At 34.4% G+C, this 16171-nt stretch overlaps 3 protein-coding genes across 5 annotated transcripts in view; 2 read left to right on the top strand and 1 right to left on the bottom strand.

Annotated features, from left to right (window-relative positions):
- The first annotated feature begins 69 nt into the window (after positions 1 to 69).
- Positions 70 to 4191, top strand: LOC106879302 (zinc finger protein 492). Of its 2 annotated transcripts, none has more exons than XM_014928806.2 (2): positions 70 to 599; positions 2251 to 4191. In XM_014928806.2, the coding sequence occupies exon 2, from the start codon at positions 2547 to 2549 to the stop codon at positions 3318 to 3320; it is 774 nt and encodes a 257-aa protein (XP_014784292.1). In that variant the 5' UTR covers positions 70 to 599; positions 2251 to 2546; the 3' UTR covers positions 3321 to 4191. The 2 variants fall into 2 exon arrangements, with proteins under 2 accessions (XP_014784292.1, XP_052831424.1); XM_052975464.1 differs by lacking the exon at positions 70 to 599 and adding an exon at positions 648 to 720.
- A 2422-nt stretch (positions 4192 to 6613) lies between these two features.
- On the top strand, positions 6614 to 11913 carry LOC106879299 (zinc finger protein 85). Of its 2 annotated transcripts, XR_008266443.1 has the most exons (3): positions 6614 to 7271; positions 8745 to 10577; positions 11693 to 11913. XR_008266443.1 is itself a non-coding variant. In XM_052975369.1 (2 exons), the coding sequence occupies exon 2, from the start codon at positions 8998 to 9000 to the stop codon at positions 10192 to 10194; it is 1197 nt and encodes a 398-aa protein (XP_052831329.1). In that variant the 5' UTR covers positions 6614 to 7271; positions 8745 to 8997; the 3' UTR covers positions 10195 to 11913. The 2 variants fall into 2 exon arrangements, 1 of the variants encoding a protein (XP_052831329.1); XM_052975369.1 differs by having other exon boundaries at positions 8745 to 11913.
- Positions 11914 to 12820: 907 nt separating this feature from the next.
- LOC106879301 (zinc finger protein OZF) overlaps positions 12821 to 16171 on the bottom strand; it is a 13465-nt gene continuing 10114 nt past the window's right edge. Inside the window, exon 3 of the mRNA XM_052975370.1 lies at positions 12821 to 13997. Within this exon, the coding sequence (XP_052831330.1) occupies positions 13246 to 13997 (752 nt within the window). The 3' untranslated portion in view covers positions 12821 to 13245. The remainder of the gene's footprint in view (positions 13998 to 16171) is intronic.

Genomic DNA, 16171 nt, shown 5'->3' with positions numbered 1-16171 from the left:
AGCAAAACGAGAGCAGATTGGGCGAAGGTAAACAATACGCACACCCGGTATTTAGGGTTAGGGATTTTTGTTACGCTGAAAACGGGTGGTGTGCGTATTCTTTACCTCCACCGCAGATTGAATAAGTACCAAGCTTAGAAAAAAAAAAGTACTGCAATCGACTTGTTCGACTAAACTCTTCAAGGGCTGTGCTCCAGCATGGCATCAGTCTAATGAGTGAAACAAGTGAAAGATAAAATATTTTCATGAAATAGAAACTCAAGGATAAGCTTAAAGATTTAAAAAAAAAAAAGAAGATAGAGTTACTTCCCCTGACACTTAAAAATTTACAAATAATTGTCCATTTCCATGTTATTGTTTGAATAGCATCTAGTGCACCACCTTGTCAGCTCCAGTTAACATCGACATCGAATTAAGTGTAGATGATTGGTAATTAATTGTGTAAAGACATAGCTACTGCGTTCTTTATTATGTTGAATCGAAAGATGTAAGTCAATATGTGTTGTGAAATCTACAAGCTTTCTTGAAGCTGACATTGTCTACTCTGACTTCAATTCTGACCTACTTAGACATATTGTGACTTTTCCTCGTTAATTTTTGTAAGTATTATTATTTAATATAAACACCTGTACTCTATTCGTGTCATTCGACATTACAGCTATTTGTTTTCATTTGCTCAATGAGATGAAGTAAAGAAAGTAAAGAAGAAATTTTGCAAAAGTAATAATCTCACCTTCTTATTTTCATTGTTTCGTTTTTCCCGTCGACGACACTCCATTCAATTTTCATGATTTTCTAAATTTTAATATCCACAAAAGAGATAGCTTGCTTCGTTTTTGTATTTGGTTTGCAAGACTGAATGTGAATTCGTGTGTTGAAACGAATTTTGCTGAATCTAGGGAGAGTTATTACGCCAATAATAATAATAACACACACGCTGGTTCAATTGCACTCCTTTATTATTAATCAGTTCAATATCTATCCATCTAACTAATCGATCGTTTATTTAACTTGTTGGTTTGCATTTCATATCATTTTAATACCTTAGTCATCAATTATCTTCTAACACATAAACTGTAAATTTCAATCGAACATAGGTAAATAATTCTAATACTTTCGCTACTTGCCCTCATAAGATATTAAACATTTATCCATTTCGCTATTCTTAATACATTGTGTCCCAAACTACAGTTCTTGTTAAGCATATGGTTCTTTTTTTTTAACATTTCCATATGCGAACTGCAAGTACTTTAAAGATAGTTTTAAAATATGCATATGAAGAAAAACGAACTAAAACAAAACTAATTACACACACACCAAAAAGTAAAAGATCGAGTAATCACAACTTTTATTCTACAATAGAATGGTTTTGCTTGAATACTCATTTTTGTCTGGAGAATTTTCTGAAGGAGTTTTGTTGAACAGCGAGATCTAGACAATGATGTCGCTTATTGAATACTTCTTACTTGAGTTATTTGGTTTTGATAATTTGCCGAAAGATCTTTTTTAATATGTCAGTCTTTCATGTTTATGTTTAATGTCTACTTTTCCATGCTTGCATGGATCAGACGAAGTTTATTGATTTTCTACAGCCAGTTGCCCTTCCTGCTGCTAATGCTCACGTGTTTCCAAGCAAGGTAATATATTCCCATGGCCAGACATGTTTACATTGATTATTGGGAATCACTAATACTACCTGACACTTTCCAACTTAAAATTCATTCTCATGAAATTCATAGTACCCTGAAAACAATTTGTATTGGAACTGGCCTGGGTTAAATAACAATTACATCAAGAAATTATGCTTCTGGATAGAGAAGATTATTTTTGTCCACAATTTTGTTTAACACATAATATTACATTATCAGAAAGCAGGGAGCTGGCAGAATCGTTATCACACCAGACAAAATGCATAGCAACATTTCTTCCGACTTAACAATCTGAGTTCAAATACTGCCAGGGTTGATAAAATAAGTACCAGTTGAACACTGGGTCAATGTAATCGGTTTACCTCCTCCCCCGAAATTGCTGGCCTTGTGCCCAAAATTTGAAATCAGTATTATCAGGAGGAGTAAATGTAATATGAAAATATGTAGTCTGTCCATTCAGTTGTATGTTGTAATATTTAGAACAGCTTTGAATGTAAAATTTAATTATTCATGTAAAGGTTTATTTCTATAATTTATCAGTGTTTGAATCTCTTATTTTTGTGTATACTTCATATTTTAAATGGTTTCTCTTTTATTTCAGGTCCATCATCATTTTTCATCTTTTAAAGAAAAAAAAATCACATAGAACAGATATAACTCCGTGTTTATAAAGATATGAAGAAATTGCTGTGAGATTAGCAGCAAAATTTCTGTTTCACTGTTTGGAATGTGTAGAAGATGAATCTGTATTCTAATTCAACTTACATAAATTTACAAAGAAATTATTGATAGAAGTCACAGTTGATCGAACTATAGCAGAAGAAATTGTTAAAATAAAGTATAAAAACACAAGGAAAATATCCATATATTGTGGTGAGAGAAGAAAAATTATGGAAAATGAATTATGTGAATACAAGTTTAAATGTAAAAGAGAGTCCAAAAGGAATAATTTTTTCTAATGAGATGCCAAAAGAAATAGGGAAAAAAGTACACAAATGTGAAGTCTGCAAAAAATCCTTCTCTCAAAAATGTAACCTCACTATTCACAAACGCATTCATACAGGGGAGAAACCATACCATTGTCACATCTGTGGTAAATCATTTTCTCGAAATCATCACTTAACTACACACATACGCATTCATACTGGAGAGAAACCATATCACTGTGATATCTGTGATAAATCTTTCTCTGCCCCATATAATTTAACTATTCACAAACGCATTCATACAGGAGAAACTCCTTACCATTGTGATATCTGTGGTAAATCATTCTCTGGAAGCAGTGATTTAACTAAACACAGACATATTCATACAGAAGTGAAGCCGTACAACTGTGATATCTGTGGTAAATCTTTCTGCCAAAAAATTCTTTTAACTACTCACAAACGCATTCATACTGGAGAAAAACCATTTCACTGCGATATCTGTGATAAATCCTTCTCTCATGGAAATTCCTTAACTACTCACAGATATATTCATACAGGAGAGAAACAATACCACTGTGATATATGTGGTAAATCATTCTCTCAAAATTATCACTTAACTACTCACATACGTGTTCATACAGGAGAGAAACCATATCACTGTGATATCTGTGATAATTCATTCTCACAAAGTGGACACTTAACTAGACACATGTATATTCATACAAGAGAAAATCCAGTTAAATGACATCTGTTGTGTACCATGCTTGTAATGTGTTGTTCTGTGCTTAGTTACCTTCCTGTTTTTGGTTCTGTCCACACTTAATTTTAGCCAATCACTTTAACCATATCTCTTTTTGTGGTTGTTTGAGTGATGTGTTTACCTTACAGACCAACTTTTCGATCCATTTCCTTCACCAGCTCCCTACCTTGATTTCTCACCTATTTATATCATCCCTCTTGCTTGGCTATTCTTCAGCCTACCAAATTAATTCTTCAGGCTCAATTATTTTCTCTTCTTTTCCTTGCACTTACATGAAGGGCCAAAGCCATGAAACATGCTACACTCCTCACAACAACCAAACCTTACCTATTTTCTCACAGATTTTTGTTGGCCCAGGTCATCAACATTTTTCTTGGATTCTGGATTTTACTCTATTTAAATATTATTTTCTTATAATATAAGACCCTCAGAATGCAATATCATAAAAGTGTGAAAGATTGGTTCTTTAATGAAGTAACGAAGTTCCAATGCTTCACATCATGAAACATCTGAAAATGTGTTTTCAGTTATGATAGAACAGATTTCTTTCATAAATGTAAATTTAAAATTTTATTGGTCCAGTTATTGGAATGCTGAACAATATTTATGTGCAACATTTACTAAAAACACAAGAAAACAGAAACTGGGTTTTTCTCATTGTGTGAATCCTGCAATTGGGAATCTTTGAAATCTTTTCATATTTCTTTTGAATGGTGAAAGTATGTAACTTCAATGTTGATTGAAGAAAAAAACCTCTGTAAACTTTCATTACAAAACAAAGTGTAAGAATATTTTGAATTAAATTCTAATCAATTGTAAATATATTAAATGATAAAAAAAAAATTAAAACTCTTATTATAGTGTTTCTGAGCTCATTACTGAATTATCAAGAAATGACATTTTCTGTAAAATTGACAAAAATTATGTGTATAGTTAATGATGAAGCGTCATTAATTTCAAGGGCATCTGTACTTGTAAAATTTTTCTAAAATATAATTGTTCATCAACAGCGTTCCTTGATTGAGTAGAAAATATTTCTGTTACAATAAAGAATATTTAAAGAAAAGAAAAATACGATATTGTAACAGGATTAAAAATTTGATCAAGTTCTGATAGAACTGGGTTAGAAATATAGAATTCTACTGTTAGGGTGTGCCACTTCTCCACACAGCTGTCCTCATCAATACGCAACATGTGACCATACCAGCGCAGTCGTCTCTCTTGCACACCACATCTGATGCTTCTTGTGTCCAACTTTTCTCTCAGGTGCTTACACTGTCGTATGCACACTGACATTACACATCCAGCAGAGCATACTAGCTTCATTTCTTTCAAGCCTACACGTCCTCAGCAGTCACAGCGCATGTTTCACTGCCATGTAGCATGGCTGTTCACACACGTGCATCATACAGTCTACCTCTCACTCTGAGCAAGAGGCCTTTTGTTAGCAGCAGAGGTAGGATCCCTCTGAACTTTGCTCAGGCTATTCTTATTCTAGCAGCTACACTCTCAGAGCAACCACTTCCCACTACTGACTTGGTCACCTAGGTAACGGAAGCTGTCAATCACTTCTAGTTTTCCTACCCAGCATGTGATGGAATCTGCTTTCTGTACATCTTCAGTGTTTATTGTACCTGTGCATCTTCCACACACAAACACTATCTTCCCAATTAACCTTCCTTTGATATTGCTGCACCTCTTATGTGTCCAAAGATTACACCAGGTACATCTTGTGGAGTTTCTACCTACACCTTTTCTACAGATCGAGCAGGTGATTACAGAGCAATGGCGAAAGAGGATAAGCCAGTGTTGTGAGCATAACGTCTCTTATGTATTGGGATACTCTTAATGTAAATCAAAGATGGTAAGATGATTCATAAATTTAGCTGTCTATCTATCATTGTCATTTCAACAAACTCTTTTCCATGCTTACATGGATCAGATCAAATTTGTGGAAGTAGTCTTTCTATGGTTGGATACTCTCCCTGTCACCAAACATCACCTGCTTCTTAGCAAGGTAATATTTCCTTTAGTATTCCGAACACAAACAGTGCACTCACTGATGGTGTTCTCATGGAAGATTGTAAGTGAAACAACACCTTGTATGACGGTGATGCTTGTTTACAACTTGCACACAATGCCAAGACAAAACGTCATGGACTCCTGCACATACACACGAAGATATCTGTATATGCCAGGTTCCTTTCAGTCTTCATATACCAAATTCACTGGCAATGTTTTGGTCAGAACTAAGACTGTAGTAGAAGACACTTGGCCAAAGTGCCACACAGTGACTGAAACCATAACCAGGAGGTTGCAAAGCAAACTTCTTAACCACACAGGAGCCATATCTGTGTGTGTGTGTGTTGTCTCCTTGGATCGATAGAGTTTTTTTACCTTGCTTGGAAACAGGTGGGGGTTGGTGTCAGGAAGGGCATACATACAAAAACCATCAAGATTTGGGAGAGAAAGGTCTTTCCTCAGGGAAACATGGTGCTGTGCAGAAAAAAAAGCAAAGATCCAACTGGAGAGAAGTAGAAATGGCAGTCCAGAGTTGAGAGCAGTGGAGAAAAGTCATCAATGTTCTGTACTTTATAGGAAGTGAAGGGCTTACATAAATAACAGTTCAGGGATAGAAAATGATTGAGTAAGGAGTTTCATGGGGTGATGTCACCAGTAGAGCTATATGCATTGAGCAGAAATAATTTTAGCAGAGCCACAAGAAGCAGTGAAAAGAAATAGTATATATGTGGTTAGAGGTTATATTGTACTGGTGTCTATTTCCTTACTAATTATTTGAACAAGGTGCAGCAGTTGTAGTATTCTAGTTAAGACAAGTTTAATTTGGTTGCACTTATGATTTATGGAGGGCCCACAAGAATTGAAGTAAGGGGTATTTCTTGGCACTGAATGCCTAGTTATTAAAATATATTTTTATAAGGTACATTGTAAAGTTACGTGGCTTTGCAACCATGTGGTTAATGCGTGTGTATGTGTACACTTAGTGTGAAGAATGCGTGGGAGAGAGAATCTATTGCGAGCCAACCTTTCAAGTTAACAGCAGTATGGTAGACAGGGTAATTTAGATAGGAAGAGAAATTAGATGTAGAATGCAAAAGAGAATATTTGGTGCAAGCATAAAGAAAAGCTATATAGCTGTTGGCACTCCGTCGCTTACGACGTCGAGGGTTCCAGTTGATCCGATCAACGGAACAGCCTGCTCGTGAAATTAATATGCAAGTGGCTAAGCACTCCACAGACACGTGTACTCTTAACGTAGTTCTCGGGGATATTCAGCGTGAACACAGTGTGACAAGGCTGGCCCTTTGAATTACAGACACAACAGAAACAGGAAGTAAGAGTGAGAGAAAGTTGTGGTGAAAGAGTACAGCAGGGTTCGCCACCATCCCCTGCCGGAGCCTCGTGGAGCTTTAGGTGTTTTCGCTCAATAAACACTCACAGTGCCCGGTCTGGGAATCGAAACCGCGAATCCGCTGCCCTAACCACTGGGCCATTGCGCCTCCACCGTTCCTATATAACATGGAAGTCAAAGAAGACACGGAAAGAAATAGTGAAGATTAATCTCTGGAGACTGAACTCCACGACGAAAATGATAAGGCATTGAATTCGACCAACATACGTAAACAAAGAAAAACGGACGTGAACATGAGGGCGGGGTGGTGGAGATCGGATGGATAACATCTCTGGTTATCTTCCGATCATCATATTCATATTAAGTCTCTATATATTTCTTTACCATTTCATCATTATTCTTTTCATCTATTTCTCACTTTCTCTCCTATTTATATATTTTGTATCGAAACTGCGGCGAAAGATATGAAATTTGCTTCGTTGCATAGTTTTGACAAGATTCGAATTTTTCATAGCTTGGTGAAAGATACAACCCGCTATATTCACTGTTTACACCTGTGAAAGGTAAGTTGATTAAGATTTACTTTAACGTTCTCTTTCAACGAGATTAATTCTGAAAACAATTATTTTCGAAAAACTTCAATATGCCTCTGTAGTTATGCCCTTTTTTAAATATCTTTTGCCTACCACTTCCGTAACCTTGTTTCCTTTTATCCAGTGGCCGTCACGGTCGGAAAGTTCCATGATGACCACATATTTAATACAAGTTATATCATACATGGAGCTTACTTCAGTGGAAGTCTTATTCTGTACACCTAAGTCACGACGAGGAAATATCTTTTTCTAGAGTTGTTATTGTCTTCAATTCTCGAGTTATATCGAAGGAATGCCAATTTCCTTTGTGAGAAATACAGTAATTCTAAAATAATGAATATCCTTCTCCTTTCTCATGAGGTATCGGATATCTTATTCCAAAGCTCTACAGAAAATTATTTAATGGCCAGAGAAAAGGAGAATCTTTATTCTTCACAGTTGTTTGTGAATAGATATTCATTCCGTTAGTTTGCAGGTGTTTCATAATTATGTTAGTAGAAACTCAATAATAAATTGGGTCCAGATGAAGAATATGTAAACGGAACCTTGACAAACATTAATGTAAATTTATTTTTAAAAAGTTGGTTTTTATCCTGAGTGTTTTTTTCTTCTTTTTTTCTTTTGTTGATTTTCTATGAACTGAAAATCAATACGTGATAAATAAGCATGTTGTATTATAAGTTGGTGGGAAAATACATATGTATCTTCTATCAGTTGAAATAGAATATTTTGTTTACGTAAAATTCCAGATTAATCCCCACCAAATTTAATTTTACTAATTTCACTTGTCAATATCGATATCATTTGACTGCGGCCATGCTGGGGCACCACCTCGAACTGTTTTAGTCTAGTTGAACAAATCGGCTCCAAGACTTATTTTTAAGCTGAGTAACTGAGCAATGATGAATGATGTTTCTGGAGAGAAAAGAATTTCATCAACTGTTTTTCTTTAGTTTAACTTTTTCGTTACTAACCCAGCTGAAACTGGCTCTGGCTCTGAGTACAAATGTCTTGTTTTCATAAGTTTCGAATTAAAATCTTCCACCAAACCTTAGTCACAAATTTTATTCCTAACACTAGCTGAATGAAAACTAAGTTATTTTACTAAATTCTTTGTTATATTTAAAGTAATTGAAAGAAACGCAGAACATCTCAAAATAAATACAGTAACGAAAGGGTTAACATATGTGTTATAGAATATGGAGGTTTGGTCTGGAAATATGTTCACTTTACACAAGGTTGTCTGATGAAATTTTAAAAAGTAAAAAGTAAAGGTGTGGATGTAGTCTGCAGATATGTAGACATCACATAAGGTGATGTAATTTTAAGAACATATTAAAAAGTAGAGTTAAATTTTTCAGGTGAAAGTTTATGAGAAAAATAATGTATTAAAGTTTCTACTGTTGAATCTCTGCTTTTCAGTTATTTTCTCAATCATTTCAGATATCAAATAAGAGTGGCATAAATGGTAACAGCTGATGGAAATATCATCATCATCATCGTTTAACGTCCGCTTTCCATGCTAGCATGGGTTGGACGATTTGACTGAGGACTGGTGAAACCGGATGGCAACACCAGGCTCCAGTCTGATTTGGCAGAGTTTCTACAGCTGGATGCCAAATATTTGTTATATATAAAAAAGAAGAAAATCCTGAATATATATATATATATAGAGAGAGAGAGGTTACAGAAGATTATGGAAAATGAATTATGTGAGGACCAGATTGACTGTACAATAGAGTCCAAAAAATTTGATTTTCCTGACGTGCTGAGAGAGAAAAGAAAAACATTATACCACTGTGATGTCTGTAAAAAGCCATTCTCTCAAAAAAGTAACTTAACAACTCACAAACGTATTCACACAGGTGAAAGGCCATATGGCTGTGATGTCTGCAGTAAATCATTCTCAGGAAAAGGTGATTTAATTAAACACAAATACATTCATACAGGAGAGAAACCCTATCACTGTGATATCTGTGGTAAGTCATTTGCTCAAAGTGGTGGCTTAACTAAACATAAACGCACTCATACAGGAGAAAAACCATATCACTGTGATGTATGTGACAAGTCATTCACTCAAAAGAATTACTTGGCTACTCACAAATATATTCACACAGGGGAGAAGCCATATCATTGTGATATCTGTGGAAAATCGTTTTCTGGAAGTTATAGATTAACTCAACACAAGTATATTCATACAGGAGAAAAGACCTATCACTGTCATATCTGTGGGAAATCATTTTTCGTAAGTGGTCACTTAACTACACATGTACGCACTCACACAGGAGAGAAACCATATCACTGTGATATCTGTAGTAAATCTTTTGCTTTAAAATCAAACTTAACTGCTCACAAATACATTCATACAGGAGAGCAGCCATATCACTGTAAAATATGCGGTAAAGCATTTTCTCAAAGAAGTAACTTAACTACTCATAAAAATATACATACAGGAGAGAAACCATATCAATGTGATGTTTGTGGCAAATCATTCTCTAGAAGTTATGACATAATTAAGCACAAACGCATTCATTCAGGACAGAAACTATATCGTTGTGATATATGTGATAAAACATTCTATGAAAAAGGTCATTTAATTACTCACAGACGCATTCATACAGGGGAGAAACCATATCACTGTGACATCTGTGGTAAATCATTCACTGAAACTGGTCACTTAACTACACACAAACGTATTCATACAGGAGAGAAGCCATATCACTGTGATGTCTGTGATAAATCATTCTCTCAAATATCTAGCTTCATTCGACACAAACCCATTCATACAGGAGAGATCCCGTATCACTGTGATATCTGTGGTAAATCATTTTCTCGAAATGATCACTTGACTAGACACAAACGCATTCATTCAAGAGAGAAGCCATGCTATTGATATATGTGGTACATCATTCTTTAATCAAGTTCACTACATTTACATGTATTGATACATAAGCTTAATCATATCATTGGCATTCTATAAAAAGATTCTTAACAACAAATGTTCTCATTCAGGAAAGAAGATATAACAGTGTAATAACAATGTTCCAAAGTATATTTTATATGACCACAACTGTACATTGCTGAGATAACTTACAATTATGATATTTTTAATAAAATGATTCCTTCAAAAAACTCAAAGGAGAAATGATTCCAATGATTCATTTTGACACTGGGTAAACAAAGAATGTCTTTTCAGAAGTCAAGGCTGATCTCCTTCTACAGTTATGCTATGAATAAATGCACAAATCATAAAAGAAAATATTTTCTTATAACATGGTAGGGTATCATATTTATATTCTGTATCTAATATACATTAGGGTTTAAATTTTTATTATGTATTTATCCCATCAATGGAATGATTTTGTTGTTGGTAAAAATTATATAATTTTATTAAATTTTTTTGCTTTGATACCTCATCACAACCATCTTATCTTCCCAATTCTATTATCATGTTGGGTAACCATGTATCTTCTCTATAGCTAAACATCTGCACTTGTCTATCTATCACCTCAGATAAAGCTATCTTCCTGTCTCAGATACTTCTCTCTCCACACTTAATAGATGTATTAAATTACAAGCAAGCATGCATGCAAGCAACCAAAGAGTTTTAGTGGTATATAGATAGATATATAAATACTTTTGTGTATGTGTGAGAGAGAGAGAGATGAAAAACTAAGCACAAAAAAGACAGGTTAAAAGGACATGAATACAATCTCTCTTCATTTGCTGTTAGTTGAAGGTTGCAATTTCAGCACATTTAACAACAGAATTGCTTGCTTCAGTGTGCCAGTAGATACATGGAAAATGTTACAAGGGAATGGTGCAATGAAGACAAGGTGATAAAAAGCACTAGGACAACAGGATGTGAGGTTTTGTATCTACACTATTGTGAGACAAGATGACAATTTATGAAAAATTTGGTACTATAAATATTTAAACCACTTTTGAGGATTGTATGTCACCATTATCTCTTTCCATTTTGGACTGCTTGTTACATCAAAATATTAATCTTTGAAGGTAAAAATTGTATTAAATATCATTTACTCTTTTGATTCCAATCCACCTGAGAAAACCACCCCTGCTTCTATGATTGAAATTTTCTATTCTAAAGTGATCTAAATCAAAACCTTCTATCAAAATTTCATTTTAATATATGTTCTGAACACCAAAATGATAATGACAAAATTATTTTACTACATTCTTCATACTCCTGGTACTCTTGTAGTTTCCTCATTATAAAGGGCATCAATACTTCTCTCAGACATTTGACTGAGCTTCATTCATCTACATTAATTCTCATTCAAATCAAGCAAGCTTCAATTTTTCCTGTAATTTTCATAGCCTGATTCAGCAGTTTGACATATCTGGTATTACCTTTTTTTCTGTTGCAGCTGGATATGACACCTTCCTGAACTACGTGACTGATCATATTAAATTATCAAATAAGATGAATTAAAACTGACTTACGAAGAATACTTTTCTATTTAAATTTGCTATTTTTTTGAAAACTTTTGCTACTTTTGATGTTATTGATCTGGCAAGCTTGACCTTACAAGCAAGTGCTGTGGATCTGGGACTCAGAGTTAATAAAAAAGAACCTTGTCGCACAAACTGCCTGGCCTTATATTCTGTTCATCTCTTGACTCTTGGGTTAGTGACTAGTCAACAAATTGTGGAACATACACTGGAGCTCTCATTATCAACACTGGTGGTGTTCCAACATACAAAGGATTGCATCACAGAAACTGGCATTCTTCTTCAAAGAGAAAATACTTCTGCCAATCAACTATTAACTCCTCTACAAATCTCAAGTAAAGTCCACAATCAAGTACTGGGATTATGCTGCATACAGACATCCTAAACAAGGCTATTTGACCGATTGACATCAAGACACTCACCTGGCCCACAAATGTGATGTCTTCTTTCTCCACCCTTTCAGTAGCCTCTTCTCTTCACAACTGGTTAGTTTAAGGCACTCCTGACTCATTCACCAGATCTACCATACCCCCACCCTCTCCAATTTAACTACAAAAGTCTAATAATTTTTCCTTTCTAGCTTTCTGGAATTTTCTAAAATGTTTGTCTTGCAACTTACGACTAAAGCTATTCAATAGCATCATTAACTGAACTGATCTTATGACATTCATAAGCTCTGCAAAGGCCATGGCACAGCTTCCCATGACCAATAAATAAAGAATTGTGCTGGTGTATCGCTAGCAGGGGGGAGCGAACGCTTACTATTCCCCAGCAGCTGACAGGATCATGGAACTAGCCAGTTACGAGCTATTTGCCTCACATCAGCCATGGAGTGATAGCTAAGATCCATTTCTCTATCTCTTCTAGAGATTTTATAACTATATATATAAAGGAATTAAAAGTAATGCTATGCTACTTTGTAATAATCCTTGTTATTTTTACTATTATTATTTATATATATATATATTAGTCAAATTGAACATTAAAAGTAAATAAAAAACAACAAAAGGACATACACATGGAATGTATTGACTGACACTCTCTAAAGGTGGCAAAAAGAGTAGATTTTTAATGTTTAGAGCATAGCTCTTTGTCAGAAATAGGAGAAAGGAAGGGTCCAGAGAAGGGAAAAAAAGTCCGATACACACACGACTTTTCTAAAAGAATGCTTCCATAAGAATATAGATAAGTTATTTCATCAATGTAGATATCATCATCATCATCATCATTTAGCATATCTTTTTCCATGCTATATGACTGATGAGGTGTAAGTACTGCTTTATAGTCATTCCTTTGTAAATAAGATGATGGTCATATTGTTTTATTCATAGAATGAATTTTGACATTAATATGGTTACTCTTCCATGTGTGTAGTTAGACCAGACTTTTGAGAGATTGATTTACTAAAGATATTAATACTTATATATTTTCTCTTGAGCAAGTGTTTTTGTAAAAAGTGATGTTAACATTACAAAGAATGATTTACTACAGAGATCACAGTGATAGAGTTTCTCTCCTGATGAATACGTTTGTGAGTAGTTAAGTTACTTTTAGTAGAAAATGATTTACCACAGATATCACAGTGATATGGCTTCTCTCCAGTGTGGATGTGTCTGTGGTTAGTTAAGGTAATTATCTGAGAGAATGATATACCACAAATATCACAGTGATATGGTTTCTCTCCTGTATGAATGCGTTTGTGAGTTGTTAGTTCACTTGTTTGAGAAAATGCTTTACCACAGATATTACAAGGATATGGCTTTTCTCCTGTATGAATACGTTTATGAGTAATTAAGTTACTCTTTGCAGAAAATGATTTGCCACAGATATCACAGTGATATGGCTTCTCTCCTGTATGAATACGTTTGTGAGTACTTAAATCACCACTTTGAGGAAATGATTTACCACAGATGTCACAGTGATATGGTTTATCTCCTGTATGAGTCCGTTTGTGTTTAGTTAAGACACCATTTTGAGAGAATGATTTACCACAAATATCACAGTGATATGGTTTTTCTCCTGTATGAGTCCGTTTGTGTTTAGTTAAGATACTTCCTTCAGAGAATGATTTACCACAAATGTCACAGTGATATGGTTTTTCTCCTGTATGAATGCGTTTGTGTTTAGTTAAGTCACCACTTCCAATGAATGATTTGCCACAGACATCACAGTGATATGGTTTCTCTCCTGTGTGAATGCGTTTGTGAGTAGTGAGATTACCTTTCTGAGAGAATGATTTTTTACAGATGTCACAGTGGTATGATGTTTTTCCTATTTCTCTTGGCATCTGATCAAGAAAATCAATCCTTTTAGACTGTGTTTTACATTTAACTATAATCTCACATATTTAATTTTACATAGTTTTTTTTCTTCTTTCACAAAATATATATATATATATATATATATATATTATACATGTATATTATTACTAATATATATTTTATAAGTAATAACTTTATCTGTTACTATATTTCCATCAATTATTATCTTTGTCAATATGAGAGGATGCTGCAAACTTCTCTGTAAAAATCATTTTGGATATATTCCAAACAGTAAAATAGAAAGATATTAAGAGATGCAATCAAAAGAAATATTTCAGAGTATTTTACGATAGATTTGTGTCAACTGGACTAGATCTGTTCTGTAGAACATTTTTCTTTAGTTTAAAAAGATGATAAACATTATTGATGCATCTGAAGTAAAAATTCTTTGGTGTCAGTATCATTCGATATTCTGAAATGATAAAGAAACAATGTAAGATATAGAAAATGCTTAAAAAGTAGAGATTCAGCATTGGAAATTTTACAATGTTCCTATATTACTAAACTGTAGATATCAGGCTTTAGTTGAACAACTGAACTTTTTTTCAGTTTGTTATAAAAATTATATTAGACAAGCCTTATGAAATCTACTTATTTACAGAATGTCCCCCTTTTGGATGCAGTCCAGGATATGGGAGCAATACACCATTGTGGGCCTCATTTGTGCTTTGTAGGGTGTTAGAAATTTATTGGGAGGTGAAATATTTTCTAGCTCCGAAGAGAAATGGCAGTCTTTGGGATACAGTCTTAGCTGTGTTGAAAATCTACTATCATCATGAGAGATCCTCAGTGATAGCAAGGCCCAACAGTTGGAGTGACTATGGGGGCTCTAACTGAGTCATTCATGTTTAGGGGATGCATGGTATCATAGTGTCTTATTAATGGGAGAAGTGCTTGAGGTTTTTTACTGCTAAAATTGACAAAATTGGCATGGCTCCACTGTAGGATGATCTTAAAGGCATGTGATGTCTAAGTTGTACATGGACAGTGCATGGTTGCAGAAGATTAGGGAGGAATGAAGGGTAGTATTATTTAATGGGCATTGTTAGATACGGCTGCAATTAAGTCATTAATGTATAGGGGGATGAGACTGGAGGAGAAAACTGAATCCTGGGGCACTGTAGGACAGAAACAGTTCTGTCAACATATGCCACAAGGATGCAAACTAATAGGAAGCTATTGATTCAAGAGATAAAAGATGCAACAAAATACTCAGTTATTATTGTTCTTCTCTTCCATTCTCTGAGAATGGACTGGTGGAGCAGGAGGACACACGTGGATGGAAAGGGTCGCTGAAGAGGTCACAGATGTGTGATGAAAGATTTCCAAACAATGCAAATAAGATAAATTAAGAACAATAATAAACGTGTGAAGAACGAATATATAGAGCGTGTGTTTATTTGACAAGAAAACAAAAAAATGACCATCCCGAAATATAGCAATATCGGTTTTAACACACGATTTCACATCAAGAATCTTGCAAAACAGGGCATAACTACAGGGTTTTACCCCCCAGACTTTGGGAGGTCATAACTTACAGAAAAAATGAATATTTTTTAATGAAATTTTCTATGCATATAGTATTTACTATGTAGAATCCGAATATAGAAAAATTTCCGGTGAAAGTGTTTTGGAATGGGGGTGGGGGACAATTTTCGGAAATTCCAACAGAGTCCACTTAAATTCTTCTTAACTTCCAGGAAAATTAATATTTTTTCGTGAAATATCCCAACAAAATAACATAACCACCTTTAAAGTGAAAAAAAAACAAAACCGACGTATACGACAGGTGTGTAAAATATATTTGTGTACTTTTTCTGTTTATTCTTAATCTTCGTGTTTTTGCAAGATTGAAAAAAAGTTTAGGAAAGCTAACATTTTAAAATTCTTCGGGAAGCGACACTATAGTTTCTATATTTTACCGTGCGTGTATATTCCTATTTTTGCTCCTGTTCTCTTCTACTTCTCTACTAGAAACGTTTACTTTGGAATTTACTTCTATTGAGGAAAAAAAATCGTGTGCATGTTATTTTTAACGAAAGTTTTCTTATGACGGCTTCTCTTCACTGTCTA

Source organism: Octopus bimaculoides, chromosome 21 (genome assembly GCF_001194135.2).
Source record: "Octopus bimaculoides isolate UCB-OBI-ISO-001 chromosome 21, ASM119413v2, whole genome shotgun sequence".
In the NCBI taxonomy this organism is placed as follows: domain Eukaryota; kingdom Metazoa; phylum Mollusca; class Cephalopoda; order Octopoda; family Octopodidae; genus Octopus; species Octopus bimaculoides.
The sequence above is the reverse complement of the archived record's forward strand: the minus strand, read 5'-3'. Positions and strand labels throughout refer to the sequence as shown.